The sequence below is a fragment of the Cebus imitator genome, unplaced genomic scaffold (assembly GCF_001604975.1).
Source record: "Cebus imitator isolate Cc_AM_T3 unplaced genomic scaffold, Cebus_imitator-1.0 Scaffold26, whole genome shotgun sequence".
NCBI lineage: Eukaryota > Metazoa > Chordata > Mammalia > Primates > Cebidae > Cebus > Cebus imitator.
Genome location: NW_016107341.1, coordinates 9,960,928 through 9,978,491, shown reverse-complemented (window position 1 = coordinate 9,978,491; position 17,564 = coordinate 9,960,928). Strand labels below are relative to the sequence as shown.

At 36.5% G+C, this 17,564-nt stretch overlaps 1 protein-coding gene across 5 annotated transcripts in view; it reads left to right on the top strand.

The window, feature by feature from the left end:
- Nucleotides 1-17,564, top strand: part of CCDC146 (coiled-coil domain containing 146) — a 182,855-nt gene that overhangs the window by 52,342 nt on the left and 112,949 nt on the right. For all 5 annotated transcript variants that reach the window (XM_017523038.2, XM_037736572.1, XM_037736574.1 and 2 more), the window contains exon 2: nt 3,939-4,105. In XM_017523038.2, the coding sequence (XP_017378527.1) occupies nt 3,950-4,105 (156 nt within the window). In that variant the 5' untranslated portion in view covers nt 3,939-3,949. The remainder of the gene's footprint in view (nt 1-3,938; nt 4,106-17,564) is intronic.

The window sequence follows — 17,564 nt, the reverse complement described above, 5'->3', positions numbered from 1 at the left end:
GAATCGCTTGAACCCAGGAGGCGGAGGTTACAATGAGTGGAAAATGCACCATTGCACTCCAGCTTGAGAGACAGAATAAGACTCTGTCTCAAAAAAAAAAAAAAACAAAAACAAAAACAGAATATATGCGTGTGTGTGTGTGTGTATATATATATATATATATATATATTACAGGCATGAGTCACTGTGCCCAGCCTTTGAAACACTTCTTAATAAACTTAATAAAAAAGTTCACACCTGTAATCCCAGCACTTTGGGAAGCTGCGGTAGGCAGATCACCTGAGGTAGGGAATTCGAGACCAGCCTGACCAACATGGAGAAACTCTGTCTCTACTAAAAATACAAAACTAGCCAGGCATGGTGGCACATGCCTGTAATCCCAGCTACTCGGGAGACTGAGGCAGGAGAATTGCTTGAACTCGGGAGGTGGAGGTTGCAGTGATCCGAGATTGTGCCATTGCACTCCAGCCTGGGCAATAAGAGTGAAACTCCATCTCAAAATAAATAAATAAATAAAAAGTTAAAAATGAGATACTGTCTAATGTTCTGAAGGAAATCTTTTTCTGGGAGTCATTAACATTTAATATCCATGAAAGGATTGAGTGTACATAGTTTATTCACAAAGCAAATTTAAATATATAGCCAAACGATTTTTAGCTGCTTGAAGATTTAAGCAATAAACTGTGATTGCTTACCAAATATATAGTATTATAATGCCATAACAATAATAGTTATTTTAATAACAACACTTTAGGGCATTGCAAAAACCAAATGTGTGTTAAAGGAAGGGAAGTCAAATGATATCACTGGTATTAACATCACATAACAACAGAGAGATATTTGAAGCTTCCTGATAAAAGTGTATGTTACCACCTATGAAGTATTCTTGTAGCAGCAGGCAGAGGGAAACAAGTACATGTATAATTTATAGCTGTGGCACAAAATTGGACACAGCAGAGTAGAAGCTCAAGTCCAGAGACATTATTACATTTCATCTGCACATCTTTTTGAAACATAAAAATTAGTTGTTGTTTTGTTTTACTAATTTTACCCCATTTTAGAGAGGAGTAAATTTAATGAATGAATGATATGTCCGTGACCACCTGACTAATACATTCAAGAACCAGAACGTATCAAGCCTTCTGGCTTCATATTATTGAGCATGCTTTCCACGTTATAGAGTCAGGCTCAATGTCTTCAAGGAACAGCCATTCCAATAAGATAGACATGATAAATGATACATATTCAGCAGAAGATTCAGACCTTAAAAGCATGACAGTTGCAGTTATCTCCTCTGGCAAAAGAAGAGTGTAAGTATAATGTTCTGTTGGTTCAGTGCAGGTTCATGTATTTCAGAGATCAAAAAGAGCTGATGATAATACTGGCATTCTCTTACGTGTTGGAGGCATTTTACCAGCTCTCTCTCCAGAAGGGCAGCCATCCCAATGTCACTAAAGTGGGCCAACGGAGGCTTTGTTGACTAAGACAGAGTCCTTTTAGAAACTTCTCTGGGTCTACTTGAACACATGACCAAATCAATGGCTAATATACGGGGCCAGCTTCATAGATGAATGACCTATGCAGTCCCACAAGGACCTCCTCTCAGAAGGGCCCTGCACTTGGTTTAATGCCCTGCTGTCACCATTTCTAAATACATAAAATTTTATTTTTGAGCTTGAGATTTATAAATAAAGTCTGTTGGGACAATTAGACATTCACATGGGCAGCACAGATAGGCCAGGCTACAGCATGCATACGCATAGGCCTGAATCGGTGGCTGTGGCAGGGGATGTGGGTGCCGAGCAAATAGACCTACGGTCTATGCATGCATCAGGGTGGTTTGGAGTATCACAGAGTCCCAAGGCAGCCAGGCCAGCACTTGAGTGCAGATTGGCAAAAGCAATGGCCGCAATAGCAGCAGAAGCAGCAGTGACAGCAAAAGTAATAGGGACAGCTACAACAGTGACGGCCTCAGGAGAGAGAAGAAGCTCTAGTTCTGGAACCTACCATGGGAGGCTGGTCCCCAGAACCTGTCCCTGTGGTATCTGCACATATAGTAAGGAAAGAAACTATTTGCACTCACGCAGAACACTTTTTTTAGTAAAGCATTATAAAATAAGAGCAAACACACGGGCATTACAATAAAACATGTCAAAGAGTTATTAGAGTTCCTCAAAGAGTCTAAAATCTCCAGTTTCGAAAAGTGTTACAATACTGCAAATCAAATATCCACAAGTTTAGGAATAGAAATTAAAGATGACTGCATGTGACAGAAAATAATACTTTTCAAAGCTTGAATGAAGCTTATGAAGGTTTGGATAAACGAAGTATGAACAAGAAAGACCATTTTTAATTTTATTTTTTTCTTTGTAATTGAACATACAACAATAGAATGCATATGAGCAAGTGTTTTGGTGTATGTACAAACCATAAAGCCACTTGTGGAGTCTGTGCAACCTCCACAAATTACAGGAATTGTCAGAGGAAACATTAAAATGAATGTTGAGTAAATTTACATTTAAAATTAAATTCTCACAAGAAGCTGATTTTTATGAAGAGTTAAATCTTTTTAGAAAATTGTTCTATGAAAATCATCAGCTCAAAAGGTTATATTTTGTAATGATTTATCTAAATGTTATCACAGCCTATAAATATTCATATAAACTTCAGTGGCAGATGCATGAGCAGGAAGATTCTTCTCAAATTAAAAATTGTCAAAAATTATTTATGATCTTGCATTTCCCAAGAGCAACTGACATCGTTTTCAATTTGATCAATTAAAAATGAAATTACAATGAGTGTAAATATTGATGACCGAGTAAATTAATTTGTAGAAAAGTGAGCCAGAAAAATCTTATGATCAATCAAGATATTACATTATTGTTATTTTAGTATACAAAATTGTGACATCAAAAATATTTTCTTAGGATTTGTTGCTGTTCACTTAGTTTTTGTTGGTATTCTTGTATCACTATTACCCCTATTATATTTTATAAGTAATAAAATATTTTTGAAGGGAAAACTTTTTATATAATAGTAACTTTCAGAGAACATGTTTTTGACATTTTGACAAGGAATCCCACATTTGTTTTTTCGATACTGTGTCCTGCAAATTATGTAGGTCGCCTTGCCAATATAATTTGTGGAAGAAAAATTTTCGAAGCTGGTGTTAGCAGTCGCCCACAGCAATTACAGAAGAACCTCATTTTTGCTCCTGGGTGACTTTGGTTTCAGGCAAACTAACTTTCCAATAAGGAATGAATGAATTATTGTTACTGTATTGATTTAGTATTAAGCATTTGATTTCTGAAAAATCAAGTAAATTATTTGCAATTGTAATATTCTTTGGATATCAGAAGAACAGCAGAACTTGTTTGTCCCATTGGCAATTATTTTTAGCATACATTCTAAGTGTGTTATTTGCTAGGAGTTGAAGGTATATGGGTAAATAAGAATAGAGTTTCTGTTCTAAGAAGTCCAGTAAGGTAGACAATATGAAAAACAGTAAATTACAATACAGTATTTTCAGCACTTTTCTACAGAAATATGTACAAGGCATAGACTATAGAGATATCAGAAACCAAAATATGCTCAACTCAATAGGATGGCTGGAGAGGTTCCAGACTTCTTGTTTCATAAATGTCTAGGCTGATATTGACTTGCATTCTCATTATAATTCTTATATATTTTGTTTTGCAATTAATGCAATAGTAGCACACTTTAAAAAATAAGAATGATTGATTTGATTTCAACAATAGGGAGTATCTTTGCAAAAAAGCAGTCTTTTATAATGAGATTGTAGGTAACTTTCCTGAATTGTAATTTCATTGAAGAATTGCCTATTCCAGTTTTTTGCTTATTTTTATTATTTTTCATTAGTTTTACTTTATAAGTGAAGACAGTCCTAAATAGCCACATATGAATTGATTTTATTTTAGAATCGTGAAAAATGGAAGACAGTAGCACAGATACAGAAAAAGAAGAGGAAGAGGAGAAAGATGGAAAGGATCAAGAGCCCATTTATGTCATAATGCCCACAATTAACGTTCAAGATGAGCGGTTTGTTGATTTATCTGAAACTCCAGCTTTCATTTTTCTACATGAGGTATATTTTTCTTTATCAGTTATTTATATATGAAATATAAATATTTCATATATATATGGGTTGGTACATGAAATAAAAAAGATTTATTTTATTATTGCATATACTACATTTACTTCTATAAAGTAAAACCTAACTCAACATCTACTTAAAAATTCAAATGAAGCCAATATCATTATCAAAATTATTCCATATATCCTGTAGGTGATATTTGCAACTTGACACACTAAAGCAAAATGGTCCCTGCCTTTTCTTCCAAGAGTTTATCATGTAATTCTGAACCAATGCAGTACTGTAAGTTCTGATACTTTCAAAGCATAAGTATTTGCATGTATATTCAGTCAGTTACATACATTTCATGGGTTGGTACATGAAATTAAAAAAGATTTCTTTTTATTATTGCATATTCTACTTTTACTTCTATAAAACAAAAAATCTTGTCATAGAATGACAGAAAGAGTATGTATTTACCTAACTGACTACAGTTACTGCATTGGAGGCATTTTACCAGCTCTCTCTCCAGAAAAGCAGCCCTGAAATCTGTTTCAGTGCTGATTTCAGTGGAGCACTGAAATCTGCTGTTTTCTATCAGCAAAGAAGCAGAAAGGGGAATATGATGAATTATATATTCCCATTGTTTGAGTTTTAAAGAGCAAGATGAGCATTTAGGAAATACTCATGTATGAGGAGAGCTTTTTTTTAAGTAATGACTGACTACCTATGCAACTGTTATTTTACCATGCCTGAGAGTTATACTTTCGAAAATGGTTTAGAGGACATTTGAATTTCAGATGATAAATTTTATATAACTGAATAAAACAATCTATGAAATTTGATAGTCATAAAAACAAGCTTAAAAATCCTTAAAGCAAAAACAGAGTTCATTCAAAACCAAGAAGCAAAACTAAATGAACAGAATGCAACAAAAAAGTAATTTTTAAAATAATAATGTTGTATATGTACATACAGGATCTAAATTGCTAAATTGTTCACTTTTTCTATAGTTTTGACTTTTTCTTTTATTTTGACATAATTTCAGATATATGGGACAGCTGCAAGAATTGTACAAAGAATTTGCATATATTTTTAACCCAGATTTCTCAGACGTTAACATCTTACCACATGTGCTTTATCCTTTTCTTTCTACCTTCTTGTTCTCTCAACCTCTATCTCTCCCTCTGAAGACATGCTGCCCCTTTATACCTAAATGCATCAGTGTGTTTCCTAAAAATACATTCATTCTCTTAATCATAGTACAATTATATCAGGAAATTAACATTGATACAATACAATTTTTTAATCTATATGCCTTATTAAAGGCTTGCCAGTTTTCTCAATAATGTTGTTTATAGCAAAAGAAAGTTCCAGATTATATATCACGTTCAGTAGTCATCTCTTTAGTCTCCTTTAATCTGGAAGAAATCTTTAGGATTTCTTTAGTTTTCATGATATTGACACTTTGAAGAGGCCAGTTATTTTGTGAATTTTTTTCAACTTTGATTTTTCTTATTTTCTCATTATTAGATTCAACATATGTATTTTTGGTGAAAATATAAAGAGACATTGTTATATTCTTCTCAAGTATCTTCTACCAGGAACACATAATGTTGACTTGTCCCATTGCTAGACTTGTTCATCTTGATCACTTGGTTAAGGTGGTAACTTTCAGATTTCTCTTTATTTATTTATTTTTCTATTTGCAATTCATAAGCACCTCAAGAAGAGATACTCTGAGACTATGTAATTGTCTTACTCCTCTTAAAACTCTCACCTCCTAGCTTGGGATTTATTGGTGACACCGAAATCAACTCTTGTTATGATGGTTGTCAAATGGTGATTTTCAAATTCTATCATTTCTTCTATATTTAGTAGGTGGCTTTCTATAATAAGGAAGAACTTTCTCTTCTTTGCTTATTTATTTATCTGTTTATCAGTGTGGACTTATGGTTTCTCACTGTCATTCCTTTTCATGCTCTAATTGTCCCACATTTGGCCAGTGTACACCCTTCAGGTAGGCTCACTTGCCCTTCTGATATGCTTCTGTGATTCCTTCTGCCTTTCCTTACTTTCTGGCACAAGAGTGTGTTCTGGGCTCATCTTGCATTTTCTTTGCTCCAGCCCTAGAATCAACCATTTCTTGGAGAATCCCCAGTTCCTTTTCCTGGAGAATGATATTTGGAAACCAAGATATTAATGCTGAATATGGTCATTGCTCCTAGAATGTCATAGCTTCTAGCCCCTCTCAGTGGACAGAGCTAGGAAATAGATTCATAAGTATTTCTATCCACACAAATTTAAATCTGTTTCTACATCTATCTTTATATGTGTGTTTTTTAATCTGACTTTTATTTTAGATACAGGGCATATATGCGCAGGTTTGGTACATGGGCATATTGTATCCAGGTAGTAAGCATAGTACCCGGTAGGTAGTTTTTCAACCCACATTCCCCTTCCTCCCTTCACTCTCTAGTAGTCTGCAGTGCCTGTTATTCCCATGTTTATGTTCATGTGTGCTCAATGTATAAGCTCCCACTTATAAATGAGAATATGCCCTGTCTGGTTTTCTTTTCTTGCCTTAATTTCCTCAGGATTATGGCCTCCAGCTCCTTCCATGTCTCTGTGAAGGACATGATTTCATCCTCTTATATGGTTGCATAATAGTCTGTGGTGTATATAGAAAACATACTTTCTTTATCCAATCCACCATTGATGGGCAGCTAGATTGATTCCACATGTTTGTTATTAATAGCATGGTGATGAATGTATAAGTGCATGTGTCTTTTTGGTCTAATGATCTATTTTCCTTTGGTTTTATACCCATTAATCGGATTGCTGGGTTGAATGGTAGCTCTATTTTAAGTTATTTGAGAAATCTCCGAACTGCTTTCCACAGTGGCTAAAGAGCCTCTTCACAGCAAAAGAAACTATCAACAGAGAAAACAGACAATCTACAGAATGAAAGAAAATATTTGCAAACTAAGCATCTGACAAAGATCTGGTATCCAGAATCTATAAGGAACTTAGACAAATTGACAAGCAAAAACAAACAACCCCATTTAAAAAAATGGACAAAGGACATGAACAGACATTTCTTTTTTTTTTAATTTTTAAATTTTTTATTTTTTGTATGCTGCCATTTATTTAGAAACATTTCATAAATATCATTTCATTTCCCAGGTTCAAAAATATAGTGCCCAACATATTTTCAGTGGCTGCATAATTCCCCACTATATGAATGTAACAAAATTTATTTAACCATTACCAATTTGGGACCAGAAAGTTACATTCTTTTTTAGACTGTGTTATAATTAATGCTATTATAAGCATCCTCAAGGTTTTCTGTATTTCTTTCTTTTTTTTTTTAATATGTTTCCTTTTTTTATTATTTTTTTTATTTTTTACTTTAGGTGCATACTATATCTGGCATTTCTCCCCATGTTATCCCTCCCCACTCTCCCCACCCCCTGCTGTCTCTCCCCTACCCCCCCAACTGCCCTCAGTGTGTGATGCTCCTCTCCCTAAGTCCACGTGTTGAACAGACATTTCTAGAATACATACATGCAGCCAACAAAAGTAGGAAAAAATGCTCAGCATCACCAATCATCAGACAAATGCAAGTCAAAACCACAGTGAGGTATCATCTCACACCAGTCAGAATGGCTGTTACTAAGGGCAAAAAACAACGGATGCTGGCAAGGCTATGGAGAAAAAGAAATGCTTATCTTTATATTTTTAAAACCAGGACTTCCTCCTTCTAATCTTAATATTTTAAGTGAAGGTTTCATATTTCTGTTACTTAAAATCCATTATAAGTTCAACTTTGTAACAGGATTTCTACTTCTCCACCACTACCCTTAATAATCAAATCAAAACTAAGGCTTTTGTGTCATAAATTAGTTTGATACAGTTGCTACCAGCATACACTTATGATGTAAGCTCATGCATTTTTAGGCGTGACAAGTTGTTTGAAACCCAGTTATACCCGATCTTTGTACTAGTTAAAATGTCTCCTCCCCGTGTGGTTGTTTGAGATATAGCCCACTTGTTTCTCATCCTACTAATCCCAAATGCAAAACACCCCACAGCTGCTAACCGTGATAAAACTTAATGGTCAACACCAGAGTCATATAAATAAGTTTCTCCCTTCTGGCATGTTCTCCTTAAACTAGCCAATCCACAACTCCTGTGAGAAAACCGAAGGGATAATACCCGTGTACCTTAATAAAGCTGCAGTTCGACAGCTGCTTTCTCCCTCACTCCCCACTCACCGCTGAGCTCCCTGCCACCTCCAGAAGCTGCACTCTGTGTCAGCACGCCTAAGCTGCCAGGTCTGTAAGTAATACATTTCTTCTGTTTCCTGTGTTTGGTTTCACCGTCTCATTGTTGTCACTGCGTCCCGCCTGACTGACACACAGGAACCTGATGTCCTGCCCATCAAGGCTCTTCTAAAGTGTAGCTATCTTGGCTTATGGCCACTCTTCACAGTGAGACCCTAAGACCAATTTATAAAACAGCCATAACAGCAAAAATCACAACAACTTGCGTTTATTTGGAGCAAAAGTTATGCTAATAGTAAAAATTATCTTCAAGGTTTTCTAAGCCAAAGATAAACACAAAGGTTTGTTTTGCAAAATTAAAGAACTTAGGACATCTTCTCATGCATATTGATTCTCAGTCTAACAATTTATTAAATATTTCAAGAATCTCTCAATATATATGGATGCACAAATTATAGTTATAATGCTGGATATAACAGGCCTGTGGTAATTATATCCAAGAACTTTCAATAATAGTGTCAAAAAACTGTCCTACCTACCCTTTTGTGTAGCATCAATATCAGTAATTTTACCACCTGAGAACTCCTCCTCAAACCAGTGATACATTGCAAACTTTCAGAATATTCAGAAAATTTTATTTCCATAACAACACTAAGATATTCTTCCTAATTGGCATCTGTAGCTCTATTTTCTAATTCTTTTAGCATTCCTCTAAAATTTGTGGGTCTCAGAAGTTTTTAACCTATTGTGTATAACCTGCTTTGTCTTCCTTCCCTTGTCTTTGTCCTTTAACCTACTTTGTCTTCCTTCAGTTGTCTAAACAGAAACTGTATCTGCAAAAATAGCAAAAGTGCAGATGGCAACTGAAAGTAATTGGAAATCCAAGGGTCCAGATGCTTGCCATAACATTGGAAAACACGGAAGCTGCTTAGAACATTCATTTGTTATTAATGCCGGTTGCACAGTTGGCCCAGCACTGCCGAGTAGCAATGTATGGGTGTCATCCTGTCATCTCATATTGCCTGAAAAATATGTTCAGTATGACATGCACAGGCCTCTGCAATGTATACTCAAACTACTTTTACAATCTAGTCATTCACTTAGATTCTTGGGATCTGCCGTTTGTGTTGTTCCCCTCAGCAGGGACTCTCTCACACTTGGAATAACTTCAGATGTCTAAAGAAACTGGCATAAATTCAAAATACATGATGTCAGATCATGGCTATCCACCAGTCTGTCACATTGCCTCACATTGCTTTTACAGCTATGCCATTCATACTAGAAAACCAAACAAAATGCTTGCACAGACCACAGTTTGCAACCCCTGCGTCTGTTCCTAACCTTTCAGATCCTGGCTCAAATCTCATGTCCTTCAGGGCACTGCCTGCATAGCCAGCTCACAGGGGTTTCTCCAATCTCTCTACTGTCCCCACATTTGTAGGCCGTACCCATCACTTGGTGCCTAGTTATTAACAGATATTTATTGACTAATCAGAATAAAATTTTTTGCATAGAAAATATGCATTGAGAACACATGGACACAGAGAAGGGAGCAACACACACCAGGACCTGTTGGGCGGTTAGGGGTGAGGGGAAGGAAATTAGAGGACCAGTCAATAGATGCAGCAAACCACCATGGCACACGTATACCTGTGTAACAAACCTTCACATTCTATACACGTATCCTGTTTTTTATTATTTTTAGAAGAAATGAAGAAAAAAAAAAGAAAAGTTAGAGTTCCCCACTGACATTGTGATCACATTAAGCAATAAGACCTAACAGAGCAGGAACTACACTGTGTTAATTCACTTCTTGGGATGAATGTTCAAAGCGATGCTTCGGGCTGGGTGCAGTGGCTCATGCCTATAATCCCAACACTTTGGGAGGCTGAGGTGGGCAGATCATCTGAGGTCAGGGGTTCAAGACCAGCCTGGCCAACATGGCGAAACCCCATCTCCCCTAAAAATTAGCCAGGTGTGTTGGTGCATGCCTGTAATCCCAGCTATTGAGGAGGCTGAGGCAGGAGAATTGCTTGAACCTGGGAGGCAGAGGTTGCAGGGACCCAAGATTGCCCCACTGCACTCTAGCCTGGCAACAGAGCAAGACTCTGTCTCAAAAAAAAAAGTGATGTTTGGGAACCAAGCCACACAACTCCCATCAATGGATATGGGACACCTGCTCCCCAAATTGGCCATTGCTGGCAAACTATGAGGCCTGGTACTCTACAGACCTTTTTTGTCCTATTGAATATTTGGTCCTATCCCATTTTCTTTATATTGTTAATTTTTTTTTGTTAAGGTATAACATATAGAGTAAACCTCACAACTATTAAGTATAGAGATCAGGCTTTTTACATATGCCTATGACAACATGTCCATAACTGAATTTATCATTCTTCTCCCAATCCTAATCTGTGTTCTTTTTGTCGGTTTGAGAATTAAATTTCTCCTTTAAATATGTATCTTGCTGATTTACCTCTTTGCTTACCATATTCTCAGTCAGATTAGGCTCTACTTCCAGCAACCTGAGGTCTCCCTTGAGACCATTCCAATCATTACTCCCACCCAAGATAACCACTATACTGGCTTATCATGCATTGGTTTGCCTATTCTTGAAAATCATGTAAATGGAATCATATACTATGTTTTTCTTTGTGTTTGGCTGCTTTTGCTGACTTTTACATTTGTAAGATTCATTGATAGCATTATGTGTGGCAGTAGTTCCATTTTTTTTAAATTGCTTCTTAGTATCCTGATGACATGGGACAGGCAAGCCCCCAAACTGAGGCTTAGCTTGGTTCTTGGCTTCACCCAGGGGGAATTCAGGGGCAAGCTGGTGGTGTTAAACAGCAACTTTTATTGAGGTGGCAGTGAACAGCAGCAGCGGAGCTTCTGATCCTTGTGGAGCAGGGCTGCCCCATAGGCAGTGTACCCAGAATAGCAGTTCAGAGGCAGTTCTGCACTCATATTTATACCCAATTTTAATTATGTGCAAATTAAGGAATGGTTTATGCAGGAATTTCTAGAATGCGGGTGGTAACTTCCAGGTTGTCAGGTTGATTGTTGGGTTGATGCCATGAAAGGGTCAGTAACTTCCTGGCGTTACCATGGCAATGGTAAACCGACAAGGCACACTGGTGGACGTGTCTATTGGGGGAGGTGCTTCTGCCTCAGACCTGTTTTAGCTAGTCTTCAATTTGGTGCAATGTCCAAGCCCTGCCCTCTGGAGTCAAGTTCTGCCTCCTACCTTACTACTGGGTAAATATACCGTAATTTGTTGATCCAATCTATTTTGTTTATAAAAATGGATTATTTCCTGTTTTGAAGATTATTAATAAGGTTCTGTGATCATTCTTATGCATGCCTTGTACTTATGAGTGAATTTATGTTGGATATACACGCAGGAGCAGGGTTACTCTGTCATAGTCTAGGCTTATATTGAGCTTTAGTAAAGATCTTCAAATCAGTTTTCCAAAAAGACTGCACCAGCATACACTCCAATGGATATTATATTAGATGTTGTCACATGTCCAGGGTTAATGTTAAGTAATAGCTTTCATGATATTTCCTAGTTAGGATTTCTACTTCTATCTGTATGTGCTTATGTAAAGCAGCTCTGATTTATAATGTGACCTCAGTTGTCAAGGGTCAGTGTGTCAGATGTTGAACTTTTCCAAGACTTGGAGGCCGTAAAATCATTTTTTTCTTAATGCTGTGAGCCAAAATCAAAGCATTGAATTATTTTGCCTAAGCTTTTTGGCTCTTTGCTTTTTACGAAGAGCCAGGCATCTCCTCCCTTCTCTTTATTTCCTGAAAATAATTCTTGTGCCAATCGTTGTTAAGTAAGTCTTTGACCTGACTTAACCAAGGGGTGGAGAAAAGGAAGCAGAGGAGCATTGCATTTGGGAAGCATGCATTGGGAGGGCAAACACTGAGAGGGAAATACTGAGGAGGTAAAACTATGAATCAGAATAGACTACGAAGCTAAAAGTACAATGTAGATGTATACATGTCATCATGGGCAGTGACAAAGATGGATTAAGTTTGTTGTTATATGACCTTTTCAGGAAAACAGGTTATATATAAAACTAGGAACTGTTGAACTTCTTATGAAATATGTAATAAATAGCAGCATTTGTATCCAAGTTTCAGTTGCATATCAGATTTGATAAGTAGTAAGATGTCAACAAGCTTGTGAACAACAAATTTGGATATTAAGTCTTAATCTATTTAAAAGATAAAAGATACTTAAGCAGTATTCACTATGTACCAGGCACTGTGCTAGGAGATGTTTATAATTGTTATTGCTAAAGCAACTGAAGTTAAATTCATCCCTTCAACTCTTCCTTGGTTTTGAGCACCTCCTATGTTCTGGATTGTGCTATTACCATGAGAATTCATGGGCATAAAGCATAAAAATGTGCCTATTCTTTGGAAGCATTATTTGTGAACAAGAAGATTGAAGTATTAAATGTCAACAAAAGGCATGTGATTGTGGACCCAGAAGATATAAGCAGTATTATCAGAAGGGAAAGGGAGGCTTGATCACTGTGGGACGAGATGGTCAGGAAAGGTTTTTAAGGCAGTATGACATGAAAGGGAATATTGTATCCACATCCACGAGGTCCACTACGAATCTGTTTTTTTTTCCCCCATGCTGAAATATACACATACGTGAATATCTTCACCTAGATTACCCCAAAATACCTCAAACTAAACATACTCAGAACTAAATCCATTATCCTCCTCCTGAACCTAACTCTGCTCCCGGGTTCTGTCAGTTGGTTCTCTCTCGTAAATATCTCTTGAATTTGTGTTTCTCCATTTTTACCACCTCACCAGTTAGAATGCCATTTATGTGATCAAGATGTGAAGAGAGACTGCACAGTGGCAGTGGCAATGAGGAAAAGGGAGTGAATGTATTTAGGAGAGATATTAAGGAAGTATAAAATTCTGTAGACTTAGTTTCTGAGTGGATGGAGTGGGTAAGGAACAGATTCTAAATTGATGTTTGGCATTCTGATTTAGGAAATCAGCCAAGTTATGGCAGAATACATGACAGAGTTCAGAAGAAGCAACAGGTCTGAGGGGAATGTCCAGTATGTGGCTCTGAGCCTGTGGGGGAAGTCTCTGGCTAGAGGTGTAGACACAGTAGGTTCTTGATGTAGTATTCAGAATGCTCTCTGAAAGAATTGCAACTGGCTACTTATGTATATTTAACAACACAGTCTACCACTGTGTATTTTTAAAAAAAGATGCTCCTATTGTTTACCTAATTTTATAGTTGTAAAATTATCTTCTTTATGAGGATATTGACATATTCAAAAGATACTTTATTTTTTATGTATTTTGTTCTCTTATGGCTGGTACCAGATAAATGTTAGATTTTTAAATAATTTTTTTTGAGATAAGGCCTGTCTTTGTTGCCCAGACTCAAGTGCAGTGACAGTCTCAGCCCACTGCAACCTCCACTTTCCTGACTCAAGCAATCCTCCCACCTCAGCTTCGCAATTAGCTGGGACCACAGGTGCGTAACACCAGGCCTGCCTAATTTTTGTATTTTATGTAGAGATAGGGTTTCACCATGTTGCCCAGGCTGGTATCAAATTCCTAGGCTCAAGTGATCTGCCCACCTCAACCTCTCAAAATGCTGGGATTACAGGTGTGAACCCCTGCACCTGGCCTAAAGTTTGAATTACTGAAGTATTGGTGCTTCGCTGACCCTATTAAAGCTTCATTTATTTTGTATGTTGGACCTTCCATAGAGTTACTAATGAGCTTCTTGAGATAATCCGTAATGAAATTTCAAATCTTTTTCAAGGAATTAAATAAAATATTTTCTATTTCTTTTATAACTTAAGTAAATGGTTGCAAAGATGAAAAGATAAGAACCCCACCCTCAAGGAACTTACAAAGTAGTTTCAAGTATTTAACCTTAATTTTCATAATGATTCTGTAAGTAATAGGAGTTTTGAGAGATTGTTATTTCCCTCTTAAGGAATCTGGAAGATTGAGACTTGCCCTGGGTTACACATGTGGGTGGAATTTGGAAACCGAATATTCTCTTTCCTGCTTTAGCGCACATTGCACTTAACATTGTTTGCTTGACATTCACACATTTAAACACTGCTATTTTAGGTTTTACAATTTGACTTTTAAAGTAGACTATGTATTAAAGATAAATATGTAACACTCTGTTTAAATATTTCTAGTAAGGTTTCCTGTCCTTTCCTTAGTTATCACCCTTCACTAACAGCTGCACTTATAGGCTGTGTTTTAAAAAACTGTTTGTTTTATAAACCTTTCTGCAAATCTTGCTATTATTGGCATATTTTCACTTTTCCTTCAGACATCCAGGCACCCTTGCAAGAATAATTTTTCAAGATTTTCTTTGGCTGTCAAGAATCTTTAAAGAGATGGATAGTTTATTGAACAGTACAGATAGGTTCCATTGTTCCCATATTTTAATTATTATTATTGTTTTTACTATGACAATGGGGTAGAAATTTAAACATCTGTCTATTATGGAAGACCTTGTAATGTACTTAAATATTTGAGATATCAACATGGCTTAAATACATTTACAAAGATTGAAGATTTACACTAAGATTATAAGAATCCAGGCCATATTCTACTTTGCAAAGTAGATTAATGCCCCTCAATTCAGTTAAATTGTACGCTGCAGAAGAGGTCAGGGTAAGAGGAAAGAAGGCACTGCGTTAGAGTGTCCTCCTCTTGACACCTTTAAAATGATCAACATGGAGATTGGTTCTGGCCAGGAATCCGGGGTGTTGTCAGAACAACCCTATCTGAACAAGCTGTGCTTAGTGGTATGAGGGAGTCAGAAGGGTGTTGAAAATCAGGGATAGAGAAGAAGAAAATTAAAGAAAAATTGGTCCTTTACCTCCTCACATACAATCTGTGAGATTATCATCCTTTACTCATCCTGAAAAATATTTCCTGATCATCTAAGATATGCCAGACCCAAGGAAAGGGAGGAAAATGCAGCCTCAGTGGCCCGTCTATCTCTCTGTTTGTGTGGTTTTTTTTTTTTTTTGCCTCTCTTCTCCTTTATCTAGTTCTTTACTGACACAATGAGGTCCTAGTTTGTGTATGTATGTGCATGTGAGTTTAACTATATAGTTTTAATACAGTTTTAATCACCTCTTAATTTTTCATTGATTACTACTGTCATAGCAACTTGAATAAATATTAAAAATAATAATATAAACTTTGATACTGGCTTTTTAAATAGTTGCTGAAGGGATGTTGCTTTCCAAGGTAAGTATTAGGAGAAATAATAGTATTTTCTCCTTTGAGAAATAACGTTTTTGAAGGAGGAAGTAAGTTGGCTTCTGAAAGCTCGTGGCTCTTAGTAGTGAATGTGCATCTTGTAAAACAGTACCTTTAGTAATGCAGTAACTATTTTAATACATTGGGGACTAAAGACGGAAGCTTAAGGATTAAAATAAAAAACACTCTTGTCAACAAAAAATGTATTAACATATAGGTAGACAGAGGAGAGGGTACTATGGTCTGTTGGGTAGATTCCTTGGCAAATAAACAGAAGGGAGTAGGACTGGGAATTTGGCCATCTGGTAACCAGACTTACAGGTAAATGAGTTAAATGAATTAGCAGGAGTCAACCCAGAAAAGTTAGCTAAGACAAGGCAGTTGCTAAAGTTTTCATTAAGCAAGCAAGAATAGGTTCTCAATGGTGAAGCTGTGAGATGCAAGCCAGACTGGGGAGTTAAGGAACAGAGTATCAGGGAATCATGTAATAAAATTTATTCAGCTATGAGGCTAGTTTTATTTATTTACATAAAGCTATTTTTAATATGTAAAATATATACATAGTGCAAAATTCAGAAGGTACACAGTAGTAAACAAAAAGCCTTCCACCCCATTCTACAATCCAAACTCCCCATCCCAAGAGGCAACCATAATTAGCAATATTTTATATAGCCTTATAGAACATCTATGCACAAAGAAGTAAGTGGTAGTATAATATACACACTTTTTCACATATATAATTTTTATTTTTTTCATTGCTTAGTATTTCAAGGCATGAATGGAACATAATTTTTAAAGTTTCTTATTACAAGACATTTAGGTCATTTCCAATCATCTGCTATTACAGATAATGATAGAGTGACTAACTTTATACATACATCATTTTACACTGGAGTAATCATGTTAAAAGGTCAAATTCCTAATAGTGGGATTGCTGGGTCAGTGGATTCACTCATTCAAAAAAAAAAAAAAAAAAAACTTTGTGACAGTCACAATTTGTACACATATTACACTATTATAGGAAAAGCTACGGTAGTCTAATCCAAAAAAAAAAAAAAAAACTTTGTGATAAAATTACACTATTTTAACCGTTTTTAACTGTACCATTTGTGTTAAGCATATTCACATTATTTCGTAACTAATCTCTAGAACCTTTTCATATGCAAAACTGAAATACTATACCCATTAAGCAACTCCCCAAGTCTCCTTTTTTTCTACTTTGTTTCCATGAATGTGTCTACTTTAGATATACCTCTTGTAAGAAGACTCACACAGTATTTGTCTTTTTATGAATGGTTTATTTCACTTAGCATAATGTCATCAAGGTTCATTCATGTTGTAGCATGTGTCAGAATTCCTCTCCTAAGACAGATTCATTGTGTGTGTATACATATATATACACACCATATAGATACAATATACCATATATATGCACCCACATATGTACCATATGTATATATGCACCACTGTACACACACACATGCACACACAAAGCCCACATTTTGTTTATCTATTCATCCATTGATGGACACTTGGGTTGCTTCTACCTCTTGGTTATTTTGAATAATGCTTCTATGATGATGGCATGCAAATATCTCTTGAAGATCCTGTTTTAAGGCCAGGTACCATGGCTCACGCCTGTAATCCCAGCACTTTGGGAGGCTGAGGCAGGCAGATTGCTTGAGTTCTGGAGTTCGAGACCAGCCTGGGCAACAAAGTGAAACCCCATCTCTACCAAAAATACAAAAATTAGCTGGGTGTGATGGCGCATGCCTGTGGTTCCAGCTACTTGGGAAGCTGAGGTCAGAAGATGGCTTGAGCCCAGGAGGCAGAGGTTGCAGTGAGCCGAGATCACGCCACTGCACTCCAGCCTGGATAAGGGTGAGACCTTA